Below are 24,901 nucleotides of genomic sequence, written 5' to 3' on the forward strand. Positions count from 1 at the left end.
GCTGTCTCTACAGTGATTCTAACAAATAAATTGCAGTCATTCAATGCATTCTGTGTGAAAGCAAGGTTGAGTTTAGTCCACAAACTTGTTGTGTTAAGTGTGTGCTAAGAGTTTTGTAATTTCAGTACGAACAAATGTGCTTAACCGATTGTATTTGTTTTTTTTTAATGATTTTTTGTTGATGCTTGCCAAACTGTTTTGCTAATCTGTTTTGGATAGGTCACCGATTTCGTTACAACACCTACACCTGTATTGTTTAGTCTCGGGCTAGGGCAGAGATTGCAGAATTCAAGCGACAAACAACTGCAACAGGTGATTTAACTTTATTTTCTATTTGACCAAATAGCACAATGTTTTATTCTCCATCTTTCAATGTATTTTGCCTGTACATAAATGAACCTCGCAAAGTCATCGCAGATTAAAGTTACCATTCAAAATATTTATTGCTTTTATGAGGAGGTGGCAGAACCTATCGCTTATTGCCTGATGTCCAGTGCCCTTGGCTCGAGCACTCACGACACCAGCATAACAGAACTGAAGAGGTGCATTTACGCTGAACGAACTTGATGGGTACGTTTTTGGGGGGTAAGTCTTGCCTCATAAAATCATTCACAGCTGGGCCACTCAATGATTCTCTAAAAGGAGAGAACTCTAAAAGAGAGAATCATTCATTAGTTGTGTATCTCAACACCTTTGCCAAACTTAAAATAAAATGATATGACATTGTACAACATTGTATCCATAGAGGAACTTGACTCAAAGTATGGTGTCAAAATGAAGACTTTAATTAGAGAATCATTAAAAACATGATCATGAAACTATAACACTCTAATAAAGTAAACAACAATAAAAAGAAATAGGTGAAAATAATGCCTGTCTTGCTTGTTCTGGTTATTGATCTTCTGCTGTACTTTCTTTGTGCACAATCTGGTGTATTTAGCAGGACTTACAGTGAATGAAATCAAATGTCCTCAGACAGGTCTTTCCAAAGTCTTGGGTTGATGATGGTAAAATCCTTAACAATCCTTCAGTATTGACACAATTTTCAGAGTTCATCAGAACTACTAAGTATTGTATTCCCTAAATTACAGATACAGTTTCAAGAACAACCTGCATGACCCTCAACAGCTCTTGTAATTAAAACAATAAACAAATCAACCAATTTTACTCAACTGATGGGTCAAACACACAGACACTCTAAAGGGCTACAGAGATAAAGAGGTCAACCAGAAATTAATATTGAGCACCTTGATGGGTTTCTTATGAAATTACCAATGTGTGCTTCAAAACTGAAAGGTGTCAGCCAGTGTCTGCCAAGATTCTACCCAGTCTGACACAGCTTCCCCTCCATTGTTACAGGGGTAGAGTATCTTCCCTGTGTCCTGTCATGTTGGAATGTAGATCTGGTGTTACTGCATGTGCTGTCCCAGTCGGTGCAGGCCAGTAGTTATTCCAGCTGTGGGTCATACACAAGCTCTCTCAGGTGGTGACTGCTAAGACAGCTTGGCCCCAGTCATCACTGCTTTGGGGTTTTTCTATTGTGGACACGCAGGTGACTCTTCAGATGGCTATTTGTTTTACCTGAATAGTCACAGAAGTCACAGCTGTAGGGTTTCTCTCCAGTGTGGATTCTGCGGTGACCTGTGAAACTGCTACCACTGCTAAAGGTTTTACCACAGAGGTCACAGCTGTAGGGCTTCTCTCCAGTGTGGATTCTGCGGTGAACTGTGAAACTGCTACCACTGCTAAAGGTTTTACCACAGAGGTCACAGCTGTAGGGCTTCTCTCCAGTGTGGATCCTGCGGTGAACTGTCAATTCCCCAGTCTGTTTAAAGGTTTTACCACAGAGGTCACAGCTGTAGGGCTTTTCTCCAGTGTGGATCCTGCGGTGAACTGTCAATTCCCCAGTCTGTTTAAAGGTTTTACCACAGAGGTCACAGCTGTAGGGCTTCTCTCCAGTGTGGATTCTGCTGTGATTTTTCAAATAGCAAGCCCGGCTAAAGGTTTTACCACAGAAGTCACAGCTGTAGGGCTTTTCTCCAGTGTGGATCCTGCGGTGAACTGTGTAACTGCTAGCACGGCTAAAGGTTTTACCACAGAGGTCACAGCTGTAGGGCTTTTCTCCAGTGTGGATCCTGCGGTGAACTGTCAATTCTCCAGTCTGTTTAAAGGTTTTACCACAGAGGTCACAGCTGTAGGGCTTCTCTCCAGTGTGGATCCTGCGGTGAACTGTCAATTCCCCAGTCTGTTTAAAGGTTTTACTACAGAGGTCACAGCTGTAGGGCCTTTCTCCAGTGTGGATCCTGCGGTGAACTGTCAATTCCCCAGTCTCTTTAAAGGTTTTACCACAGAGGTCACAGCTGTAAGGCTTCTCTCCAGTGTGGATTCTGCGGTGAACTGTGAAACTGCTAGCCCAGCTAAAGGTTTTACCACAAAGGTCACAGCTGTAGGGCTTTTCTCCAGTGTGGATCCTGCGGTGAACTGTCAATTCTCCAGTCTGTTTAAAGGTTTTACCACAGAGGTCACAGCTGTAGGGCTTTTCTCCAGTGTGGATCCTGCGGTGAACTGTCAATTCCCCAGTCTGTTTAAAGGTTTTACCACAGAGGTCACAGCTGTAGGGCTTCTCTCCAGTGTGGATTCTGCTGTGATTTTTCAAATAGCAAGCCCGGCTAAAGGTTTTACCACAGAAGTCACAGCTGTAGGGCTTTTCTCCAGTGTGGATCCTGCGGTGAACTGTCAATTCCCCAGTCTGTTTAAAGGTTTTACCACAGAGGTCACAGCTGTAAGGCTTCTCTCCAGTGTGGATTCTGCGGTGAACTGTGAAACTGCTAGCACAGCTAAAGGTTTTACCACAAAGGTCACAGCTGTAGGGCTTTTCTCCAGTGTGGATCCTGCGGTGAACTGTCAATTCTCCAGTCTGTTTAAAGGTTTTACCACAGAGGTCACAGCTGTAGGGCTTTTCTCCAGTGCGGATCCTGCGGTGAACTGTCAATTCCCCAGTCTGTTTAAAGGTTTTACCACAGAGGTCACAGCTGTAGGGCTTCTCTCCAGTGTGGATTCTGCTGTGATTTTTCAAATTGCAAGCCCGGCTAAAGGTTTTACCACAGAAGTCACAGCTGTAGGGCTTTTCTCCAGTGTGGATCCTGCGGTGAACTGTGTAACTGCTAGCACGGCTAAAGGTTTTACCACAGAGGTCACAGCTGTAGGGCTTTTCTCCAGTGTGGATCCTGCGGTGAACTGTCAATTCTCCAGTCTGTTTAAAGGTTTTACCACAGAGGTCACAGCTGTAGGGCTTCTCTCCAGTGTGGATCCTGCGGTGAACTGTCAATTCCCCAGTCTGTTTAAAGGTTTTACTACAGAGGTCACAGCTGTAGGGCCTTTCTCCAGTGTGGATCCTGCGGTGAACTGTCAATTCCCCAGTCTCTTTAAAGGTTTTACCACAGAGGTCACAGCTGTAAGGCTTCTCTCCAGTGTGGATTCTGCGGTGAACTGTGAAACTGCTAGCCCAGCTAAAGGTTTTACCACAAAGGTCACAGCTGTAGGGCTTTTCTCCAGTGTGGATCCTGCGGTGAACTGTCAATTCTCCAGTCTGTTTAAAGGTTTTACCACAGAGGTCACAGCTGTAGGGCTTTTCTCCAGTGTGGATCCTGCGGTGAACTGTCAATTCCCCAGTCTGTTTAAAGGTTTTACCACAGAGGTCACAGCTGTAGGGCTTCTCTCCAGTGTGGATTCTGCTGTGATTTTTCAAATAGCAAGCCCGGCTAAAGGTTTTACCACAGAAGTCACAGCTGTAGGGCTTCTCTCCAGTGTGGATCCTGCGGTGAACTGTGTAACTGCTAGCACGGCTAAAGGTTTTACCACAGAGGTCACAGCTGTAGGGCTTTTCTCCAGTGTGGATCCTGCGGTGAACTGTCAATTCCCCAGTCTGTTTAAAGGTTTTACCACAGAGGTCACAGCTGTAGGGCTTTTCTCCAGTGTGGATCCTGCGGTGAACTGTCAATTCTCCAGTCTGTTTAAAGGTTTTACCACAGAGGTCACAGCTGTAGGGCTTCTCTCCAGTGTGGATCCTGCGGTGAACTGTGTAACTGCTAGCACGGCTAAAGGTTTTACCACAGAGGTCACAGCTGTAGGGCTTCTCTCCAGTGTGGATCCTCATGTGCCTCTTAAGGTTACTGGATGAGGAAAGGCTCTTCCCACATGTATCACAGTGATGTGTCTCCATAACTCAGCTCTCTCTTTGTTCTCTGTGTAGTCTCTCTGGATCCTGTCTTGTATGTAGTCTCTGGAAGCTTGTTTCTCTCGTTGATCCTCTGTCTGGTTACTGCTGTTTCTGGTTGAGTCTCTCTATGGTTGAGTCTCTCTCTGTAGTCTCTCGGATTGAGTCTCTGTTGTCTCTCTGGAGCCTTAAGATATCTTCTCTGTCTAGTCTCCGCCCATGACCAAGTATGATTGGCCAGTAGGGGATCTGGATGAAACAGTTCCAAGTTAATGAGAACTCAGCTTTCCCATATGAAGGAACTCTTTTGTCTGTCATAATGTCCACTTTGCACATGTAATGTTGATCATTTGGTGAGATGTGTATGTTTTTCAGGTTTGTTTTTACTGGAGAAAAACACAACTCTGTGACAAAAAAACTTTATCTTTGGCATACAACTCCTCTTTATTTTAATTGGGTTTTCTTCAAAATTATAGGCTATATGATTAACCTACACAATACAGATTAAATGCAAATTAACCATAAAATGACTTTGGATTGGAATTGCAAAGTTTTAAATCCAAATCTCTATTGTGTGTGTCTTAAGTTCTATTTAAAAACTGAGAATTTGTTGAGGAAAGTCATCTATGCTTCTATTTCATATGTTCTATATCTCTGTTGAATGATGAATATAATCTATGCTTCTGTTGAATAAAAATACAATCAATGGTTCAGATATACCAAAATGTGTAATGACCATGTTGAACATGTATTCCAGATACAATCAATGCTTCAGATAAAATAAGTAATGATTATAATTATGCACCAGTACATGACAGTGTCTGAAAGAGTGAGAAGATGGTCATTCTCAGATAATGTATCCTTTCATGAGAAGAGGAATGCAATTAGTCAGCGTACTGGCAGGGAGGGGTGCACAGGGTGATGTGATTTGCTGCAGAGAATGTGGAGGTCAAGGCCGGTGAGAGGCAAAGGATAGGGGAGGCAAGATTACCGCACCATGACCGCTCCATGACCGCACCATGACCGCACCATGACCGCACCATGACCACACCATGACCACACCATGACCACACCAAGGGACAAGGAAAGGGAACAATGGGCCTCACAACTCTTGAGAGTCAACACCAGGTCAGAAGAAACCAAAGGCTTTTGTCTTCTCTACTCTACGATGCTAGACTGGTAACATTGACTGGTATCGCCGATCTACACTGAGACACCTTGGTGTATTGTATTCATTGTTTGATTTGCATAATTTGTCATCTTATTAAACTATTAAGAAATTGGGCTGCCATTTCACCTGGTGTTCTTCTCCACCCAAATTAGAACCTCAACAAATGGTGACCTCCGACGTGTTTGGGGGAGAGATCTGGAAGAGTAGGTCCCCAAGAAGGGAACCCAGAAGGCGGAGTAAGGGGGCAGGGCGGTGGTGGTTGACTGACACTCACTCGGGCCCATCATAACCAGGTAAGCAGAGCCTGTTTAACCGAAACCTGCATAGCTTAGGACCCAGTAGCTTTAGGAGTGAGTGTCTGTAAACTGCTGTTAGGCCTGTGACCAAAGGCTGCTAGAACCAAAATGACACTGTAAAGAAACTTGTAGTTCAGATAAACTCAAGGATAGATAGATCCCTGATGTAATTTGTAATTTAAAGAAAAGCATTTCTTTTCCAGAGCAGCTGTAGGATTAACCAGACACTGTGAGTCTTGGAGCGATACAAGCCCAAAGCAGCAGTGAAGAGGGTTAGTGGGGGTAAGAACCAGCTAGAAAGGTTTTCAGTAATCAGAGGGAAGGCTAGGGTTAGGCTGTTAGGGATTGCAAACCAAAAAATGTGTAACCCTTGAAGAGGTCTGTCCTTCAGTAACCACTGATTAGTTAACGATGATTAAATATAATGATTACTTTATTACTTTTATACTGTTTAAAATGCTCTGAATATAATAAACAATGTTTGATCTATACCCTGCTAAATTAAGCTCAGGAGCACATAACCCTTGGTTATGTCCGGGAGAGAAATATGCTTATCTATTAATTATGTTTCTTGTATCATTGATAAACCGTTATTATGCTGTTTTCTTATGCCTGCATGGCCATAAGTTAGTTATTTGTCAGGTGCGACTAGGAAATGCCTGTGACACGAAAATAGAAGGAACATCAAGGCCATTTCTAGGAGCCCTATCTAAAGACCTAAACAAAAGCTATCTAGCATGCAGTATCCTTTTTTCTGTGCTTGTGATGGCTATGCTAATCGTCTCATATCCTCCCATATTGTGATACTATTTAAATCTATTTAACTCCCTTGATTTCCTGTATTCATTGTCCAGCCTTCTGAGTCACTCAAGTTGAGTATATCAGACACCTACACCTTACTGGATGTAGTCCACGGTATGGTAAGATGTGTCTGTGGTACAGTCCCCTTTCCCCCGACAAAGGGCCCAGTCCACTGGAAGTGCTTCTCATCTGTTGTGCATGGACATCCCCCACCCTACAAAGGACAAAGTTAACCTTGAGAGTCTGCGTTCCTGTTTCTGTGTTATGGTTCTACTGCAGTGTTGCTCCCCTCAAGCTTGCGCTCGCCACCCCGGCCTTGGACACAGCTGTGGCTTGCCGCAAGCTTTAGCTCCAGCCTATCTCCACCATCCCTCCCACACACCCAGCCTGAGAGCCAGGCTGTATAGGGTGGGCGTAAGGGCAGGTTGGTCAAGGCCTGGGACTGTCAAAAAAGCCTGCCTCAAGCCTAGGGCTCTCCCCTTTGGTCCTGGGCGGGCTTGGTGACCACAGCTGTGGATCAGGGCTGGGCTGTGTTGTTGTGGGGGTTGGTGGAAAGAGGGGTGAGTGTGGGGCCGAAGGTGCCATGTTTTCTGTATGTGTCTCCTGTGTGTCGTAGGAACTACATGAACGACAGCCTGAGGACCAACGTGTTTGTGAGGTTCCAAGGTGAGACCATCGCCTGTGCCTGCATCTTCCTCACTGCCAGAGCCCTGCAGGTGGGTGGTGTAGCTCTCTCCTCTTCTCTCTTCCACCCCACCTCTTGCCCCTTCACCTCTCTCACTGTTTGTAGATACTAGTTTGATCTCCAGTTGTTATTTTATCTTGCTATCCTTCTCTCTAGAAGCCCCTGCCCTCCAGACCTCACTGGTATCTGCTGTTCAGAGCCACTGACGAGGAGATCAAGGATATCTGCCTAACCACCCTCAAACTCTACACCAGGAAGAAGGTAACACACACACACACTGTCCGCACTAAGCCACATACATGTTCCACCACACTGTTTCCTACCTTTTTGGGATCCTTGATTGCAAGGGCATCTTCTCTGTCTCCTCAGCCTAACTACAATCATCTGGAGAAGGAGGTGGAGAGGAGGTAGATGTTCCTGCAGGAGGCCAAGCTGAAGGTCAAGGGGCTGAATCCTGACGGGACCCCCGTGCTGTCTGCCCTGGGGGACTTCTCCCCTGGCTCCAAACCTTGTGAAGGCAACCTTTTATTTTTCATTCAACCTTTATTTAACAAGGAAAACCTGTTGAGACATAATCTCTTTTTCAAGGAGACCTGGCCGCAAATGGCATTGGAGCGATATTCAAAAGTTACATTGACCACATGTATGACAGTACAAAATATGTAACCTACGCACAACTTCCTGTTATAACCATTGCCTTCCTTGTTCAGTAGATTGGACTGCAGCTTGGTCCACTACCAGAGGATGACACGTGTGTGTGTGTTCTCCCAGGTTCTCCTAATGTTGTGAAGTCAGAGGACAAGTCCCCAAACCCCCAGAACCTGAAACCTGTCAAGAAGGAGCCGGACAACCGAGCACAGGGCTCCAAGAGCCCACACAATGGGGGAGACACACACAAACAATACTGCACATTCACACACTACTGCACACACACACACACACACACTACTGCACACACACACACTACTGCACATACACACACACATTACTGCACATACACACACTACTGCACACACACACTACTGCACTTACACACACACACTACTGCACATACACACACACACTACTGCACACACACACACTACTGCACACACACACACACACACACACTACTGCACACACACACTACTGCACATACACACAACACCACTGCACACACACACACTACGGATTGCATTTTAGATATCGAAGTCTGTTAAATCACATTTCTTCTTCAGCTCTCAATATTTCCTGTTTATTACCATGAAAGCATTTCGGATCAATCGTGCATTACAACAGAGGTCCGTGTCTGATGAATGGAGGGCTTCTGAGCATGTCCAGGTGGGATACTAATGGAACAGGAAGATGTATTAACAGAACACAGTATGGTGTCTCATGGAGAGCGTGGGTTTCCATGGAAACCACTCCGCCCCATTCATCAAGAGAGGCAGGATCTGGATCACAAGTAATCACCTGACCTGTGGGCCACACAGTGGTCCAGTCGGATACAGCTAACACACTGTACACACACATATATTTTATACATATATAAATCTCAATATAAAGTTGAATCTGAACACAAATTACATCATTAAGAAGCACCAATATAACCAATGTTACCAATAATACATAGGAGTGTAACAAAAGTGTTTCTTTGGAAACACTATGCTAAAATGTACTTTACCATAGGCCTTCTAAGTATCTGACTAATATGGCAATGATATCACACATCAGTGAAAGTTTTCCCGTAGGCTGATGCAGCAAAAGACTTCCTCACAGCGTATGTACCATATACTGATCCGGAAGTTTATCTGCAAAGAAAGCAACCCATTATCAGATATGCAGTCAACAAACATGAGTAGAACGTTAGCGTGATAATAGTATCAGCTGCTGGAGCTGTGACCATGAACACACGTTTATTAATCTGTTGACAGTTACCTGTCAGGTGTCTCACCTACCACGCGATGGCTGGCAACAGACACCTCGATAAACAGATAGCATATGTGTGGCGGCCAGCGGAAACCCGTCAAATGTCGCGGCCGCTCATTGTTGGCTATAAGCCAGAGATTTGTTTTGTATAGCCTAGTTAACACCCTAAACTTCATTGTAATGTACAACAAGTTGATTGCTTGTGAAAAGCAGTTAATTTCAACGGGTTTTGGACATGTTAGCTAGCAAGATTTTCAAGCCATGTCAAATCGAATTATGAAACGGAGTGGAATCTTTCAATGCAGTTTTCTTGCTTTCTATCCCTTTTTGACACAGGTCAAAAAGGGACAGAAAGTTACTTTTGTAACTTCAGTTGTGATAAAGATATTTGAGTGATTTAAACAGATTTGTATTCAGGAGAGTTTGCAGTTTCCAAATATGTATAATACCCAGAAAGTCACATTTTCACCATATGAAGGGTTTCCGCAGGCCGCCACACATATACTGATATAAAATAGACTGATTTGGCAATTACATGCACCTGCTCACACACACATGCTCTCTCTCCACCTCCTCAAATTTACCCATCTTAATATCTAAGTGTAAGGCAAGGGAGACCTCTCCCGGTAAGGAAGGAATCATTACAGAGAACATTTGAATTGTTTCTCAGATAGGCTACCTACTGTAGCTAGGCTTCTGCTGTTTTGTTACACACACAGTTGACCGCTCATGCATTTTGCTCTTGTAGCCACTAGGTGGTGCAAGATTACCGAAATAATAGCTGCCGTGCTTCAAACTATTAGGGTTGCCAGGTTTGATTATAAACTAAAACAGTTTACGTGGCTTTCAAAGCCTTAGACGAATAACGTATTGATTATAGAACAAAAACTGTCAGCATACATATCCTAAAAACGTTGACTGCTTTGCCTTAAATATCTGTAGGTGTTGATGTTAAACAACGTTGGTTCAAAAGAAACATATTAGGCTACAATGTGTAGGAAGCCCATGATGACGTCCTATAATTGGTCTAATGAAAATATGTTTGGCAGAGTGGGAAGAGCACAACAAGCTCTTGTGGAGGTCTCAAGCGCCTTAATAGGGGGATAAAATCAAGTCATCTGGCAACCAAATCCTTTACCCCCAGACTCGGCTTCAAGCGCTTTGTATTGTGTTTGTGAGTCAGCTTGACGAGTCTCCATCGGAATTTACGCTGCTTGCGCTGTTCTCTTATCGAACACACTGAATAACCTTACTGGATTTTATTAGTGACATTTTATATCCTACTTTGAATATCACAATGATATCGGCGAGGGAACCATGGACTGTTTCTCAGAGTGGAATATAGAGGGGGCTTTAATTTCGTCGCCTTCGGTTCTCTCACCCCTGTTCTGAGAGAGCTTTGAACCCAGCCACAGGGTCGTGCTGGGTTGTTGTATTTCAGGTAAAGGTATAAGTGTTGCTAGCTTACAAAATATCGGACGGATATGTGGATAAATATCCCCCCACCTAAACAAAAATAAATAAATAAAGGACATATTCTTCTCATTAGTGTCCTTTGAAATTTGAACTTTACGGCATTGTTTTTTTCCTACCAATTATGCACAGGTTACCAATACATAAATAGAATGAATACATTGCACGCAGTATTATTGTTTTATCTGTTGCACAATCAGACTTGCACTGCTGACAAGCTGTCAAAAATCCAAACCTGCTTAGTTATGTGCTCCTAAGTCGCAGTATATTACAAGTGAATGTTTACACAGATGTCTTTTAACAAGACAAGTATGTCTGCATTTCTGTATAAATAGACTTGATATGCAGGGGAGATTCTAGGGCAAGCTGGGGCCAGGTGTACTGTGTACTGGTGTACTGCAAAATGCCATTATGTTTATGATTATTCTCCTTTCAGGGCTTGTGTTCAGGTTAGATATTAATCAGACAAACACCTATGTGTTCTCCCCAGGGGAACGCATTGGCGGGCCAGGCCTTTGAAAGAAACAGTTAAGAAGTTATAGCCACCAGTCGTCTCACTAAAGGCTGATAACAGATGGTGTCGGCAAAGTAATACGTGTCTTACTAGAGAGGGTACAATTTCTGGGGAAATTGTGAGGTGTGTTTGCGTCAGTTGCAGATGGATGCGTTTTTTTCTAACTTACATTTTACAAGTAATATTTCGGTCATTTAAATAGGTAGCCTATGCATACTTATTATTTATGAAGATTGCATAGATTTAAAACCATACATTTGTTGCTGCTCATTTACTAGGCTATTCCAAATACTAAGAGTGACGTCGTAGCCACCCAGGGGCCTTGAAGGCCTGATTTACAATGAAATAGGACTCAGAGACATTTAGCGTTAACATAATTGTCCTTTAATGCCGGATGTCAGGGTAAGGGTACTCACAGATCATTTCTGGAAAAAAGCATCGTGCTAATTATAACAAGGTCAAAATGAACGATTCAAGTAATTACAGGGGTATATGTTTCTTTCAGGGGCATCAATATGCTCTATTGATTAATTTACTTAAATGGCTTTAAATAAAAGCCATCTAACATAAAAATGTGTAGACATCCATAAATACCAACAAACTACAATCTTCATGTTTGTTTTACCTGGGATTGGGAGCAACAGTGGAAACGCACGTCATTGAGAGATGTGTGGTCGACCAGCCAACTCTTGTACTCGTCCATCTTGGTTTCAATGCCGCAGATGCCCCCATTGCGACATTCGTGGCTCCAGGTGCCGTACTCTCCCCACTCATTACCGTTACCCTCCAGAACTGGGTCGCTGCTGCAGCGGAATTTGATGTTATTGACGGCAGTGTCGTCATCCAATATGCCCCGGTGTGGCTCCACACGCAGCTGGAAGGAGACGAGTGTTCCCGTGGGGCAATACTGAGGGCTCGACCAGTCACCATAGCTGGAGACAATGAGTACAATGGGGAAGGGAGAGGGGGGAAAAGGTCAAAGAGATCATGAGGGAGCATGGAACAGACAGAAGGTGCTCTTTTGGTGAATTACCAGGGATATACAGGTAAAGTTACTCAAGTTTCCTCAATTCTCATATCTTAACAACATTTTTACAAAGAAATTACATGATCAGACAGAAGCCTGACCTGTACCCTATATTTAATCTACTCACACAAGGCAGAAGGCCAAAGTTTACAAAGAAGTTTAACAAGTCCGTAAGAGCTAAAGTGTTATCTTACTATCCAATGTGAGACTCGATTGTATGAAGGTAGCGCCTGTCCTCGCCTTTGGCACAAATGAGGCGAATGCCATTGAGGGAAGTGTCATCACTAGAATATTGATGAGGTTGCACCTGAAAGAGAGTAGATAGACACATGCTAGCATGAAATTAACCCAAATAGTAGTGTGGGTTACTTCTATGCACAACTGTATTGATTCCAAAACTGACAAACATTTGAACCAAACTCTCACAAACTTGCAATTTGTAAATTGACACACACAATACATAGTTTTTACCCTCAGACTGAACCCAACAGCATAGAACGTGTCAGGACACATCTCAGGCCATTTCCACGTCCCAAACTTCTCTCCATTGGACACGGTAAGCACAGATGAGTAGGGTCTGCTACTGTATGCCGTGCCTGCACGCTCTATGGACGTCTTCTCCCCATATGCAGAGAGGCCAGGGGACAACGTAGCAAGGACCACAGCAATTGGGAGAAAGATGGCCATGTTTACAGTCTCTCAGCCTGAAGACACAGAAAGCCAACTGAGAACTGATATCTCTTATAGCTTGACCTGGCCTAATGTGGCCTCCACATTGTAAATAATTAACATATAAATAACAGTCTTTTTACCAGCATGGGTAGTAGAACAGGGGGGTATTCCAGTAAGCAAGTTCAACAGACTGTGAACCTAACCCTGGTCTCTGACTTGATTTACTGTAAAATGGGAATCCTTTACTTTTCGGTTCCAGTAAAGCTGATATGAACTAGAGAGCAAGGCCGTAGCCATAGAGTCAACATTGGGGGGGGGGGGGGGGGGGGGGGGGGGGGATACAAATTTGAGGGAATGCAGACCTGCAACCTGCAAAAACTCATTTCAGGGAGGTGGCTCTTTTTGAGCTAGGGGTAGCTTGGCCCCTGCCTGATGGGAATGTTGTTATCTATATGTTGATTATTTACAGTCTTGTGAACCAGCATGGGTAGTAGAACAGGGGGGTATTTCAGAAAGCGAGTTCAACAAACTGTGAACCTAACCTAAGTTGATTTACCGTATTTTGCGTCATGAAAGCTTTAGGTATATGCAGGTAGCAAAATGGTGTTAACTTCACTTATGTACTGAACCATACTATTTAACTTACTATAATATTATCCTAAACCGTGCAACGATACAGCGACGCAACATTTCTTTTTGAAAATTTGTTTTTTTGGGAGCTAAAGGTGACGTAATTTTACAACAAGGGGTCTTACAGGGTTAAGATGGCGCCGCGACCACTGTGTGACGTCACATGAAACCCATGAATAGGCTACTTGCTCAGGTGCGTTAGGTGGGCTAGGTTTATTTGCATTTAAAATACCTTTGTTATTGGTTGCTCTGAATGTAGCGTTTGTTTTCTCTATTGATTTTGTTACATTGTCATCATGATTATCTTACTATTTTTCTTTGCATTTTAAGTTACTTGTCCTTGTGTCTGCTTTCAATTGTTGGACAATAGAAGTGGCTGAACTCCTAAGTCACTCTATCAAGAGAGAGCATTTTTATGTGTCCCTGAAAAACAAGAGGTGAATATGAGTTGTATATGCTGGTTTTAAAATGTAATCCTATTTCATGTATTTTTAGTTGTTTTATGTGTCCACAGGGGGATTGTGTTGTGAACTTGAATCGCTGTTTTTTCAACCACCACTGTTCTACCATTTAGTCTGATTGTTAGCTGAGTTCCAGTTCAAGTCTTTTATGGTCAGATGCACAAAACAACACAAGGTCAGACTGGGCACTGAAATTCTTAGGACAAGACAACGCAAAGCAACCTGGCATAACACATGCATCACATTTTTGTAATGTTTCCAGTGTTGTAAAATGTATATTTACTGGTTTTATAGCCAAGAGTTTTTTCGTGCAGAGGCCCAAAATGTGTTTACTTATTCTCTTGTCTTTGCAAAGACATATTTGGCCTACTGCAGCCACCGAGTACCGGTGATAGGCAATTTGAATTTGTATGTGTCAGGCAATTGTTCTTTCATATAGCCGGCGTCGCTATTTTGGTTTGCAGGATGGGTTTACAAAAGGAGAAGCTAAACCGATCAATGAGTTTGATTAGCCTACTATACTTGCTCAGGTGCAATAGGTGCGCTAGGTTTATTTGCATTTAAAATACCTTTGTTTTTGGTTGCTCTGAATGTAGCGTTTGTTTTCTCTATTAATTTTGTTACATTGTCATCATGATTATCTTACTATTTCGACGATAAACTGTTTGGTGTGAATGTCACATTTTTATCTTCTCTCTCTCTGTAGATCTGGAGGAAGTACGACGCAGACAGCAGTGGGTACATATCTGCAGTGGAGCTGAAAGTAATTTTGACCTTACCGTAAACAGACTCAAAGTAAAGTCCAGAAGTCTCCTAAAATAATGATGTTTAATTCCCTGTATTGTTATATTGAACTATAACGTAATCCTGTCATCTGCACCAGCATGTCAAACCCTAACCCTAGTTTGTCTTACTCTTACACTGGTGTGTCTGTCCTTTAAAACAGAGTTTCCTAAATGATCTGTTTCTACAACAACAGACAACTGTATTCTCCAGCAAACTGGAGGAGTACACAGATGCCATGGTAAGAGGTGACATCATTGCGTTTGCCTGAAGGAACATATACCGTATATGCGTGAAACACACATGCAAGCAGCTAATATAACCCAAACTCTTTCCCTATAACAAAGTGATTTATTCCTCTGCAGGGTGCGGCCTATGAGATCAGACAGCAGTCTAATTAGCTTAATGCAACCATCACCCTCTAGTGTGGCCGACATTAACTCAGTCCATAAAACAGTTTTTGTCTCATCTTCATCTTGGCGCAGCATCAAGCATTTCAGCTGATGCTACAAAAGTGACAAAAAACGATAATTTAAACACCTGACTTGAGCACCTGACATGAACATTCTGTATGAAAAGTTAGATTTATATTTCATTAATAGAAATAGAGGAAACTCCTGATGTACACTACTCGTGCTGTGGAGCTTGTCCAAGTTTTCTCATCTGCCAATACACTGTTCCACAGTCTCCATTTCAGAATTTGTAACTCAGACAAATGTTAAATTACCCTCTAGACTCATAACCCCATTTAGAGGAGAGCAGCTCTGACTCTGGGCAGATAGGGAGATCACAGCGCTCCAGAGAGACTAAGACAGACACCAGCTGAGTTTTCTGAAGTAAGTGAAATAAAGATGGATGCTTGGATTTGAACCATTTGGCCAGGTATTATATACCCTTCAGTCATTCTGCTCGACAGGTATTATATACCCTTCAGTCATTCTGCTGGACAGGTATTATATACCCTTTAGTCATTCTGCTAGACAGGTATTATAGCCTTCAGTCATTCTGCTAGACAGGTATTATACCCTTCAGTCATTTTGCTAGACTGTGTTTGGTGTTCTTGTGTCAACCACTACATGTTTGTGGAGATCTGAAGGAATGTGACCGTTTTGATTGGCTACTTGGAAATGCTGCCATACTGCTTGAACCTGTACAACACCTCAGATCTCAACAAGTGCATAGTCAGGGGTATAGTGTTTGATATTTTCCTTCTCTCATTTCAACATCGAAAGGATTTTCTGAACTAATAAGAGTTACATGTAATACCCCTAATAGAATACTGTCTCTGGAAGAGAACTTCCTGCTTGAGTTCAAACTGGATGTGAGTCCCTGCCTCCTTCGTCTCTTGTATTCCACAGCTTCATTTTCTTAGGAAAAACACAATTAATCTGCCGCTCTGTTTCTACAGGCCTGCAGCAAAGAGGAGAGGAAGAGAGACTTTGAACACATCTTTGACCACTATGATGTTGTGAGTGAGCCTGACTGAGAAAAACAAGATATAGATGCAAGGCTTCCTTTCAGATTAAAATGATACACATGTCCAACAAGAAACTATTATATATTATTGTGTTGTAGTTATGCCAATGACCGTCCCACTGTAGCTATGCAACAAGCTCATCCAATAAAGTCACCCCGATTCTTCTCTAATGAATAGGATCACATTAATTAAAATCCAATAAAAACAATTACAAAAACAATAAAAAACTAAACAGTGGAATGTTAATGATTATATATTCAATATGCATATTGTACACAATATTTTACATATTGTTTTCTTTCTGCTTCTCAGAATACGAGTCTCATCACATAAGAAATACGTTTTTCTTTTAGCTTTCGCTTTACATTTATTCATTTAGCAGACGTTTTTATCCAAAGCGACTTCCAAGAGAGAGCTTTACAAAGTGCATAGGTCACTGATCATAACAACAAGATAGCCAAAAAACATCGCGAGTAGCCAAAACATACATTGTGAACATACATTGTGAGCACACATTGTGAACAACCAAAGTAAGTGCCAAAGGGAAGAACCATAAGAGCATGTAGTTAAACAAGTTACAATTAAACAACATGAACCGCTATAAGTGCAAGTGTACCTGTGGAAAAAAGCAAGCAACAGTAATAAAAACAATATATCACAGCAAGAACAAAAATTTAAATCAGTTACCACTAACCACAAGAGCAACAAGTCTCTAAGCAAGAGTCATTGTGATCCTTGAGGAAACTAACATCGGGTCAAGCGAACCATTCCTAAGTACCGTTGTACTCCCGGAACAAGTGCGTCTTGAGCCTTTTCTTGAAGGTGGAGAGACAGTCAGTATCTCTGATGGAGGTGGGGAGTTGATTCCACCACTGGGGGGCCAGACAGGAGAAGAGCTTGTGTTGGGACCGGGCGGTCTTGAGCGGTGGGACCACCAGGCGGTTGTCTGAAGAAGACCGTAGGTGACGGGTGGGGGTGTAAGGCTGCAGGAGAGACTTGATGTAGACGGGTGCAGTCCCGTTCACTGCTCGGAAGGTCAATACCAGGGTCTTGAATCTGATACGGGCCATGATAGGTAGCCAGTGAAGAGAGATGAGGAGCGGGGTAACATGGGAGCGTCTGGGTAGATTGTAGACCAGGCGGGCCGCTGCGTTCTGAATCCTCTGAAGAGGGCGGGTTGCACATGCTGGGAGACCAGCGAGCAGCGAGTTGCAATAGTCCAACTTGGAGAGGACAAGTGCTTGGACTAGCAGCTGGGTGGAGTGCTCAGACAGGTATCTCCTGATCTTCCGGATGTTGTAGAGGGTGAATCTACACGACCGGGAGACCGCAGCAATGTGGGCCGTGAGGGAGAGCTTGTCGTCCATGGTAACCCCAAGGTTCCTGGCAGAGGATGAAGGGGTCACCGTCGCAGATCCCAGGGTGATTGAGAGATCGTGGGAGATGGAGGGTTTAGCCGGGATGATGAGAAGTTCTGTTTTGGCGAGGTTCAGCTGGAGGTGGTGCTCGGTCATCCAGGCGGAGATGTCTGTGAGGCAGGCCTCAATCCTAGCTGAGATCCCCGGATCGGTCGGGGGGAACGACAGGTACAGCTGCGTGTCGTCAGCGTAGCAGTGGTATTTGTTTGCTTTGATATTGTTATCAAAATCTATCTTCGTTTTAAGAATGTTATTCTCATCACAGGGATGTAGAGTTTATCCCCCTTCCGTGTTTGACAGAGCAAGACTGGAGCGTTGGAGGGGCCTGAGGTGGACGGCTTTGTTAAAGACATGATGGAATTAGTTAAGGTGAGCAGGCATATTTACTGAAAACATGGCCACTGATATAAGGGCAAGGTACCTCTATGGAAACATTTAAACAACCAAAAGAGACACATCATGTAAGCAAATCTTAACAGGTAAACTGTACATATTATTCTCTCCTACCCCATTTCCTCTCTCCCCACCCTCCTACTCTTCCCAGCCCAGCATCATAGGTCCTGAGCTGGACAAGCTGCAAGCAGTGTTGCTTGGCCACTGATTTTAGTAGGCTATGTAGTGGTTTTCTGTTATACCAGAGGCCTGTTCCATAAATCCCGCTCAAATAAGTTGGACTGAAAGTCCCAAACCTGACTTGAATTAGATTCATTAGTCAAGCGGGGCTAAAGCGGTTCCATAAAGGCCAATTTCAGCTCACGCACTCCTACTAATTCAAGTCAGATTTAAGTAGGCAAGCTAATTGCGTGTGCACCCTATTCTTAAACAGCCCGAGAGGTAAAACATGGATCGGTTTTTTTTTTTACATTGTTTAAAATAAATAGCCTACTATTAATCAATACATTATCCAGTAGCCTAACTTTGTAACATGGTTTTTGTGCCGGGAAAATGGAGGATAGATGTAGGCCTATGGATTTAGGTTTGTTTTGCAATTGTAGGCTACTGTTAACAATTACATAGCTATGATAATTATAGCCTACTCGGCTAGTTACCATTGTAACCGAGTTCGAACTATGTTGAGCTAGCTTTATGGAACCGAATGAACTAGAAATGAGTCCGACTAACTAACACAAGTCTGGCTTATTCAATAAACTCGCTTTATGGAACAGGCCTCTGTTTTCTTTGTTATTGTAGGTTTTGATATATGATGTTTAAAATTAAAATAAATAAATGGTGTAAAGTTAAATGCAAAGTAGCCTACTCTAGGGTTGCCACCCGTCCATTAAAATACGGAATCGTCTCGTATTTGAGAATAAAATAGCGCGTCCCGTTTTGAATCAAAAAGGAACGAGTTTTGTCCTGTATTTTCAGAGTTGGATTCAACGCAGCATCCCATGCAAATCATCCCCCCCGCATTCTGTGAAGACTCGTCATATTCTACCCCTGATTGGGTAATACTCGCTGCCACCGTTGGTTTGATCGGTTTGTTTCAGGGTCACGGCCAATCAGAGTCAGAGGAGGGCGGGTCTCTTGGCGGAGAGTATCTGGAGCTCCAGATACCCCCCCCAACTTTGTTGGCCTATGTTTATAATCGTCTTAGCTGTGTATTCAGCTATGACGATATGACCACTTGAGTTGTGATAGAGAGAGACTGAGTGCATCTGTTCACACTGATTTCAATAGCAGATATCTTTTTATAATGTCCATGTATCAATCGGCTAAATGACTAAATAATCCCCCCCACCCCCCCACCCCCCGTTGCGGCAGGCGTCCCTTATTTTTCTGTATTGAAGGTGGCAAACCTATAGCTACCAAGACGAACACAGCAGTAGTCTAGTACTGTACTGTAATAGTACAATTTACCGGGGCAGCTTCTCCACACAGGGCTATATCGCATGTTGCGTTGTTACTGACAATGATCGCTACCAGTTTTTATGAATGAGCGATTTTCCACTAAATAAATGTCAAGCTTATTTACGTTTTTGGGGACATATTTTCAGTTAGCAGATGGTACTGTTTGAATTGAGATTCCATCTTCTACTGCCGGCTAACGTCGTAGAATAATCTTCAAAGGGGGTTCTTTATTAATGAATGAATGCAATATGAGTAGGCTAAATGCCTGAAAATATCACGAGAAGGGAAAAACTTAAAAGGACGTTTAAGTCATAGAGATTCGGTCAATTTTTACACCGGTCTGCCAAATGTATTCGTTTTGATTCAACTATGAGGCTGCCTCTAGCAGGGGAAATGAGAAGACATCTATTTCATTCTACACTTCACCTGTATTTTGAGTTGTAAATGAGCAGCAAAAAAAAAATGCTTTTAAATCTATGTAATCTTTATAAATAATAAGTATGCATTTTTATCAGTTGTAAAAATGGAATTAAAAAACGGACCCCTGTGCAACCGAAGCAAGCAAGCACACCCTACAATTTCCCCAGAAATTGTACCCTCTCTAGTATTGTATTATGTTATGAATGTTCTGAAAATAATAAACAATGTTTGATCCATACCCTGCTATATTGGCTTATGAGAACATGACATTTGGTCATGTCCAGGAGAGAAATATGCTATATCTATGAATTATGTTGCTTGTGATATTGATAGATGGAGTTTGGTATGGTATGGTAAGATGTCTCTGTGGTACAGCCCCCTGCCCTGACACAGGGCCCAGTCCACTGGAAGTGCTTCTCATCTGTTGTGCATGGACGACCCCCACCCTACAGACACCCAGCCTGAGAGCCAGGCTGTATAGGGTGGGCGTAAGGGCAGGTTGGTCAAGGCCTGGGACTGTCAAAAAATCCTTCCCTTAAGCCTAGGGCTCTCCCCTTTGGTCCTGGGCAGGCTTGGTGACCACAGCTGTGGATCAGGGCTGGGCTGTGATGTTGTGGGGGTTGGTGGACAGAGGGGTGAGTGTGGGGGCGAAGGTGCCATGTTTTCTGTATGTGTCTCCTGTGTGTCGTAGGAACTACATGAACGACAGCCTGAGGACTAACGTGTTTGTGAGGGTCCAAGCTGAGACCATCGCCTGTGCCTGCATCTTCCTTGCTGCCAGAGCCCTGCCAGAGCTCTCTCCTCTTCTCTCTTCCACCCCACCTCTTGCCTCCAGTACTTCATTCAGATTTGATTTCTTTCTCTTCGTCCTCTGCAAACATCCCCCCCCCCCCTTTTTTTGTTTCAATGTAAAGTTATGGACTATGGAAATGACATTTAAAGTGTAAAGATGGTTTAAATGCTGACGTATTGGGAACTCTTTGATTTATAAAAGCCCTACTCAGTGGAAGAAGGAATGAGTATGTACAGTACCAGTCAAACGTTTGGACACATTTTCCCATTTAATTGAATGTACAACAATAAAAGGATCGTTCAGGAACGAATTTTTTGCACATAACAGACAACTAACAAGGGTTGTGTTTGTTAGATCTATGATTTGGACAAGCGTGCGTTCTTCTAAAGCCGTATTCTGTAAAAACACAAAGATTAGCCGGGGGTCTCCAGAATGAGAGAAAGGGAGGCCATATTTTTTTACAGCTGTATGCAGACTCTTGATTTCCAAACCTTTTAGGATTGTGGTGAATTTGTTACACTGGTTTTTAGTCTGCACGTGTTCATGTCAGATTTGTACTCAATAAAATAAAAATAAACCATGACAGCAGCGTCACTGGGTTCTGTCTATGAAGCTGGTTGAACGAAGTCCTACCCTGCAGAAGGTGAGTCAGGCTTCTCTGTGTGAACGTAAAAGCAACATGAAGAATGATGTCTTGATGTCATGTTCTGGTATACATGCCTCTGAGACCCCAAACCCCAACACAAGACCCCTCTTCTAGAACGAGGTGCTGCGACGGGACGTGTATCACTGCGCTTCGTTCCGCTCAGTGGGGGTTTCATAAACAATTTATTCCACACATGACATTGTACAGAACACGGTCTGGTTGCGTGCATTACCACAGTCTACCACTAGATGGGAGCGGTAGCCTGTACAGATGTGCAACAGATGTACTCACTGTGTCAACTCATTGAGAATCTCTTCTGTGCTGTGAATTATATTCATAGGCAACACTCAGTCACACACCAATTTATATGGTAAGTCTACATTGTGATCCTTGCAGGTGTGCGCCAGCCGCCAGACCGTTATGTAAATCTGACTTTTGAGGTAAACAACGATACAGATCCTCGATCGCTAATTTTCCTGGCAGGACTACGCTGTCTCTACAGTGATTCTAACAAATAAATTGCAGTCATTCAATGCATTCTGTGTGAAAGCAAGGTTGAGTTTAGTCCACAAACTTGTTGTGTTAAGTGTGTGCTAAGAGTTTTGTAATTTCAGTACGAACAAATGTGCTTAACCGATTGTATTTGTTTTTTTTTAATGATTTTTTGTTGATGCTTGCCACACTGTTTTGCTAATCTGTTTTGGATAGGTCACCGATTTCGTTACAACACCTACACCTGTATTGTTTAGTCTCGGGCTAGGGCAGAGATTGCAGAATTCAAGCGACAAACAACTGCAACAGGTGATTTAACTTTATTTTCTATTTGACCAAATAGCACAATGTTTTATTCTCCATCTTTCAATGTATTTTGCCTGTACATAAATGAACCTCGCAAAGTCATCGCAGATTAAAGTTACCATTCAAAATATTTATTGCTTTTATGAGGAGGTGGCAGAACCTATCGCTTATTGCCTGATGTCCAGTGCCCTTGGCTCGAGCACTCAAGACACCAGCATAACAGAACTGAAGAGGTGCATTGACGCTGAACGAACTTGATGGGTACGTTTTTGGTGGGTAAGTCTTGCCTCATAAAATCATTCACAGCTGGGCCACTCAATGATTCTCTAAAAGGAGAGAACTCTAAAAGAGAGAATCATTCATTAGTTGTGTATCTCAACACCTTTGCCAAACTTAAAATAAAATGATATGACATTGTACAACATTGTATCCATAGAGGAACTTGACTCAAAGTATGGTGTCAAAATGAAGACTTTAATTAGAGAATCATTAAAAACATGATCATGAAACTATAAACACTCTAATAAAGTAAACAACAATAAAAAGAAATATATATAAAAATAATGCCTGTCTTGCTTGTTCTGGTTATTGATCTTCTGCTGTACTTTCTTTGTGCACAATCTGGTGTATTTAGCATGACGTACAGTGAATGAAATCAAATGTCCTCAGACAGGTCTTTCCAAAGTCTTGGGTTGATGATGGTAAAATCCTTAACAATCCTTCAGTATTGACACAATTTTCAGAGTTCATCAGAACTACTAAGTATTGTATTCCCTAAATTACAGATACAGTTTCAAGAACAACCTGCATGACCCTCAACAGCTCTTGTAATTAAAACAATAAACAAATCAACCAATTTTACTCAACTGATGGGTCAAACACACAGACACTCTAAAGGGCTACAGAGATAAAGAGGTCAACCAGAAATTAATATTGAGCACCTTGATGGGTTTCTTATGAAATTACCAATGTGTGCTTCAAAACTGAAATGTGTCAGCCAGTGTCTGCCAAGATTCTACCCAGTCTGACACAGCTTCCCCTCCATTGTTACAGGGGTAGAGTATCTTCCCTGTGTCCTGTCATGTTGGAATGTAGATCTGGTGTTACTGCATGTGCTGTCCCAGTCGGTGCAGGCCAGTAGTTATTCCAGCTGTGGGTCATACACAAGCTCTCTCAGGTGGTGACTGCTAAGACAGCTTGGCCCCAGACATCACTGCTTTGGGGTTTTTCTATTGTGGACACGCAGGTGACTCTTCAGATGGCTATTTGTTTTACCTGAATAGTCACAGAAGTCACAGCTGTAGGGTTTCTCTCCAGTGTGGATTCTGCGGTGACCTGTGAAACTGCTACCACTGCTAAAGGTTTTACCACAGAGGTCACAGCTGTAGGGCTTCTCTCCAGTGTGGATTCTGCGGTGAACTGTGAAACTGCTACCACTGCTAAAGGTTTTACCACAGAGGTCACAGCTGTAGGGCTTCTCTCCAGTGTGGATCCTGCGGTGAACTGTCAATTCCCCAGTCTGTTTAAAGGTTTTACCACAGAGGTCACAGCTGTAGGGCTTCTCTCCAGTGTGGATTCTGCTGTGATTTTTCAAATAGCAAGCCCGGCTAAAGGTTTTACCACAGAAGTCACAGCTGTAGGGCTTCTCTCCAGTGTGGATCCTGCGGTGAACTGTGTAACTGCTAGCACGGCTAAAGGTTTTACCACAGAGGTCACAGCTGTAGGGCTTTTCTCCAGTGTGGATCCTGCGGTGAACTGTCAATTCCCCAGTCTGTTTGAAGGTTTTACCACAGAGGTCACAGCTGTAAGGCTTCTCTCCAGTGTGGATTCTGCGGTGAACTGTGAAACTGCTAGCACAGCTAAAGGTTTTACCACAAAGGTCACAGCTGTAGGGCTTTTCTCCAGTGTGGATCCTGCGGTGAACTGTCAATTCTCCAGTCTGTTTAAAGGTTTTACCACAGAGGTCACAGCTGTAGGGCTTCTCTCCAGTGTGGATTCTGCTGTGATTTTTCAAATAGCAAGCCCGGCTAAAGGTTTTACCACAGAAGTCACAGCTGTAGGGCTTCTCTCCAGTGTGGATCCTGCGGTGAACTGTGTAACTGCTAGCACGGCTAAAGGTTTTACCACAGAGGTCACAGCTGTAGGGCTTCTCTCCAGTTTGGATCCTGCAGTGTATTCTGAATGTGCCAGCCTGGCTAAAGGTTTTACCACAGAGGTCACAGCTGTAGGGCTTCTCTCCAGTGTGGATCCTCATGTGCCTCTTAAGGTTACTGGATGAGGAAAGGCTCTTCCCACATGTATCACAGTGATGTGTCTCCATAACTCAGCTCTCTCTTTGTTCTCTGTCTAGTCTCTCTGGATCCTGTCTTGTATCTAGTCTCTGGAAGCTTGTTTCTCTCGTTGATCCTCTGTCTGGTTACTGCTGTTTCTGGTTGAGTCTCTCTATGGTTGAGTTTCTCTCTGTAGTCTCTCGGATTGAGTCTCTGTTGTCTCTCTGGAGCCTTAAGATATCTTCTCTGTCTAGTCTCCGCCCATGACCAAGTATGATTGGCCAGTAGGGGATCTGGATGAAACAGTTCCAAGTTAATGAGAACTCAGCTTTCCCATATGAAGGAACTCTTTTGTCTGTCATAATGTCCACTTTGCACATGTAATGTTGATCATTTGGTGAGATGTGTATGTTTTTCAGGTTTGTTTTTACTGGAGAAAAACACAACTCTGTGACAAAAAAACTTTATCTTTGGCATACAACTCCTCTTTATTTTAATTGGGTTTTCTTCAAAATTATAGGCTATATGATTAACCTACACAATACAGATTAAATGCAAATTAACCATAAAATGACTTTGGATTGGAATTGC

The 24,901-nt window shown here is 43.0% G+C and overlaps 2 protein-coding genes, 1 long non-coding RNA gene and 1 pseudogene across 3 annotated transcripts; 2 read left to right on the forward strand and 2 right to left on the reverse strand.

Moving 5' to 3' along the window:
• Positions 1-1,516: 1,516 nt before the first annotated feature.
• Positions 1,517-24,360, reverse strand: LOC136960513 (zinc finger protein 721-like). Its single transcript, XM_067255022.1, has 3 exons — positions 23,385-24,360; positions 4,978-4,985; positions 1,517-4,162 (listed from the first exon to the last, which is right to left on the reverse strand). Exons 1-3 carry the CDS (start codon positions 24,358-24,360, stop codon positions 1,517-1,519), a joined length of 3,630 nt encoding a protein of 1,209 aa, XP_067111123.1.
• On the forward strand, positions 6,858-11,069 carry LOC136960419 (cyclin-L1-like; annotated as a pseudogene).
• LOC136959960 (vitelline membrane outer layer protein 1 homolog) lies at positions 11,426-12,786 on the reverse strand. The gene is made up of 4 exons (XM_067254212.1): positions 12,563-12,786; positions 12,286-12,398; positions 11,690-11,996; positions 11,426-11,489 (listed from the first exon to the last, which is right to left on the reverse strand). Exons 1-4 carry the CDS (start codon positions 12,776-12,778, stop codon positions 11,484-11,486), a joined length of 642 nt encoding a protein of 213 aa, XP_067110313.1. The 5' UTR covers positions 12,779-12,786; the 3' UTR covers positions 11,426-11,483.
• On the forward strand, positions 13,579-16,308 carry LOC136959966 (uncharacterized). Its single transcript, XR_010878801.1, has 3 exons — positions 13,579-13,830; positions 14,561-14,878; positions 16,046-16,308. It is a non-coding gene; the product is annotated as an uncharacterized lncRNA (long non-coding RNA).
• Positions 24,361-24,901: the final 541 nt, after the last annotated feature.

Source organism: Osmerus mordax, chromosome 17 (genome assembly GCF_038355195.1).
Source record: "Osmerus mordax isolate fOsmMor3 chromosome 17, fOsmMor3.pri, whole genome shotgun sequence".
NCBI lineage: Eukaryota > Metazoa > Chordata > Actinopteri > Osmeriformes > Osmeridae > Osmerus > Osmerus mordax.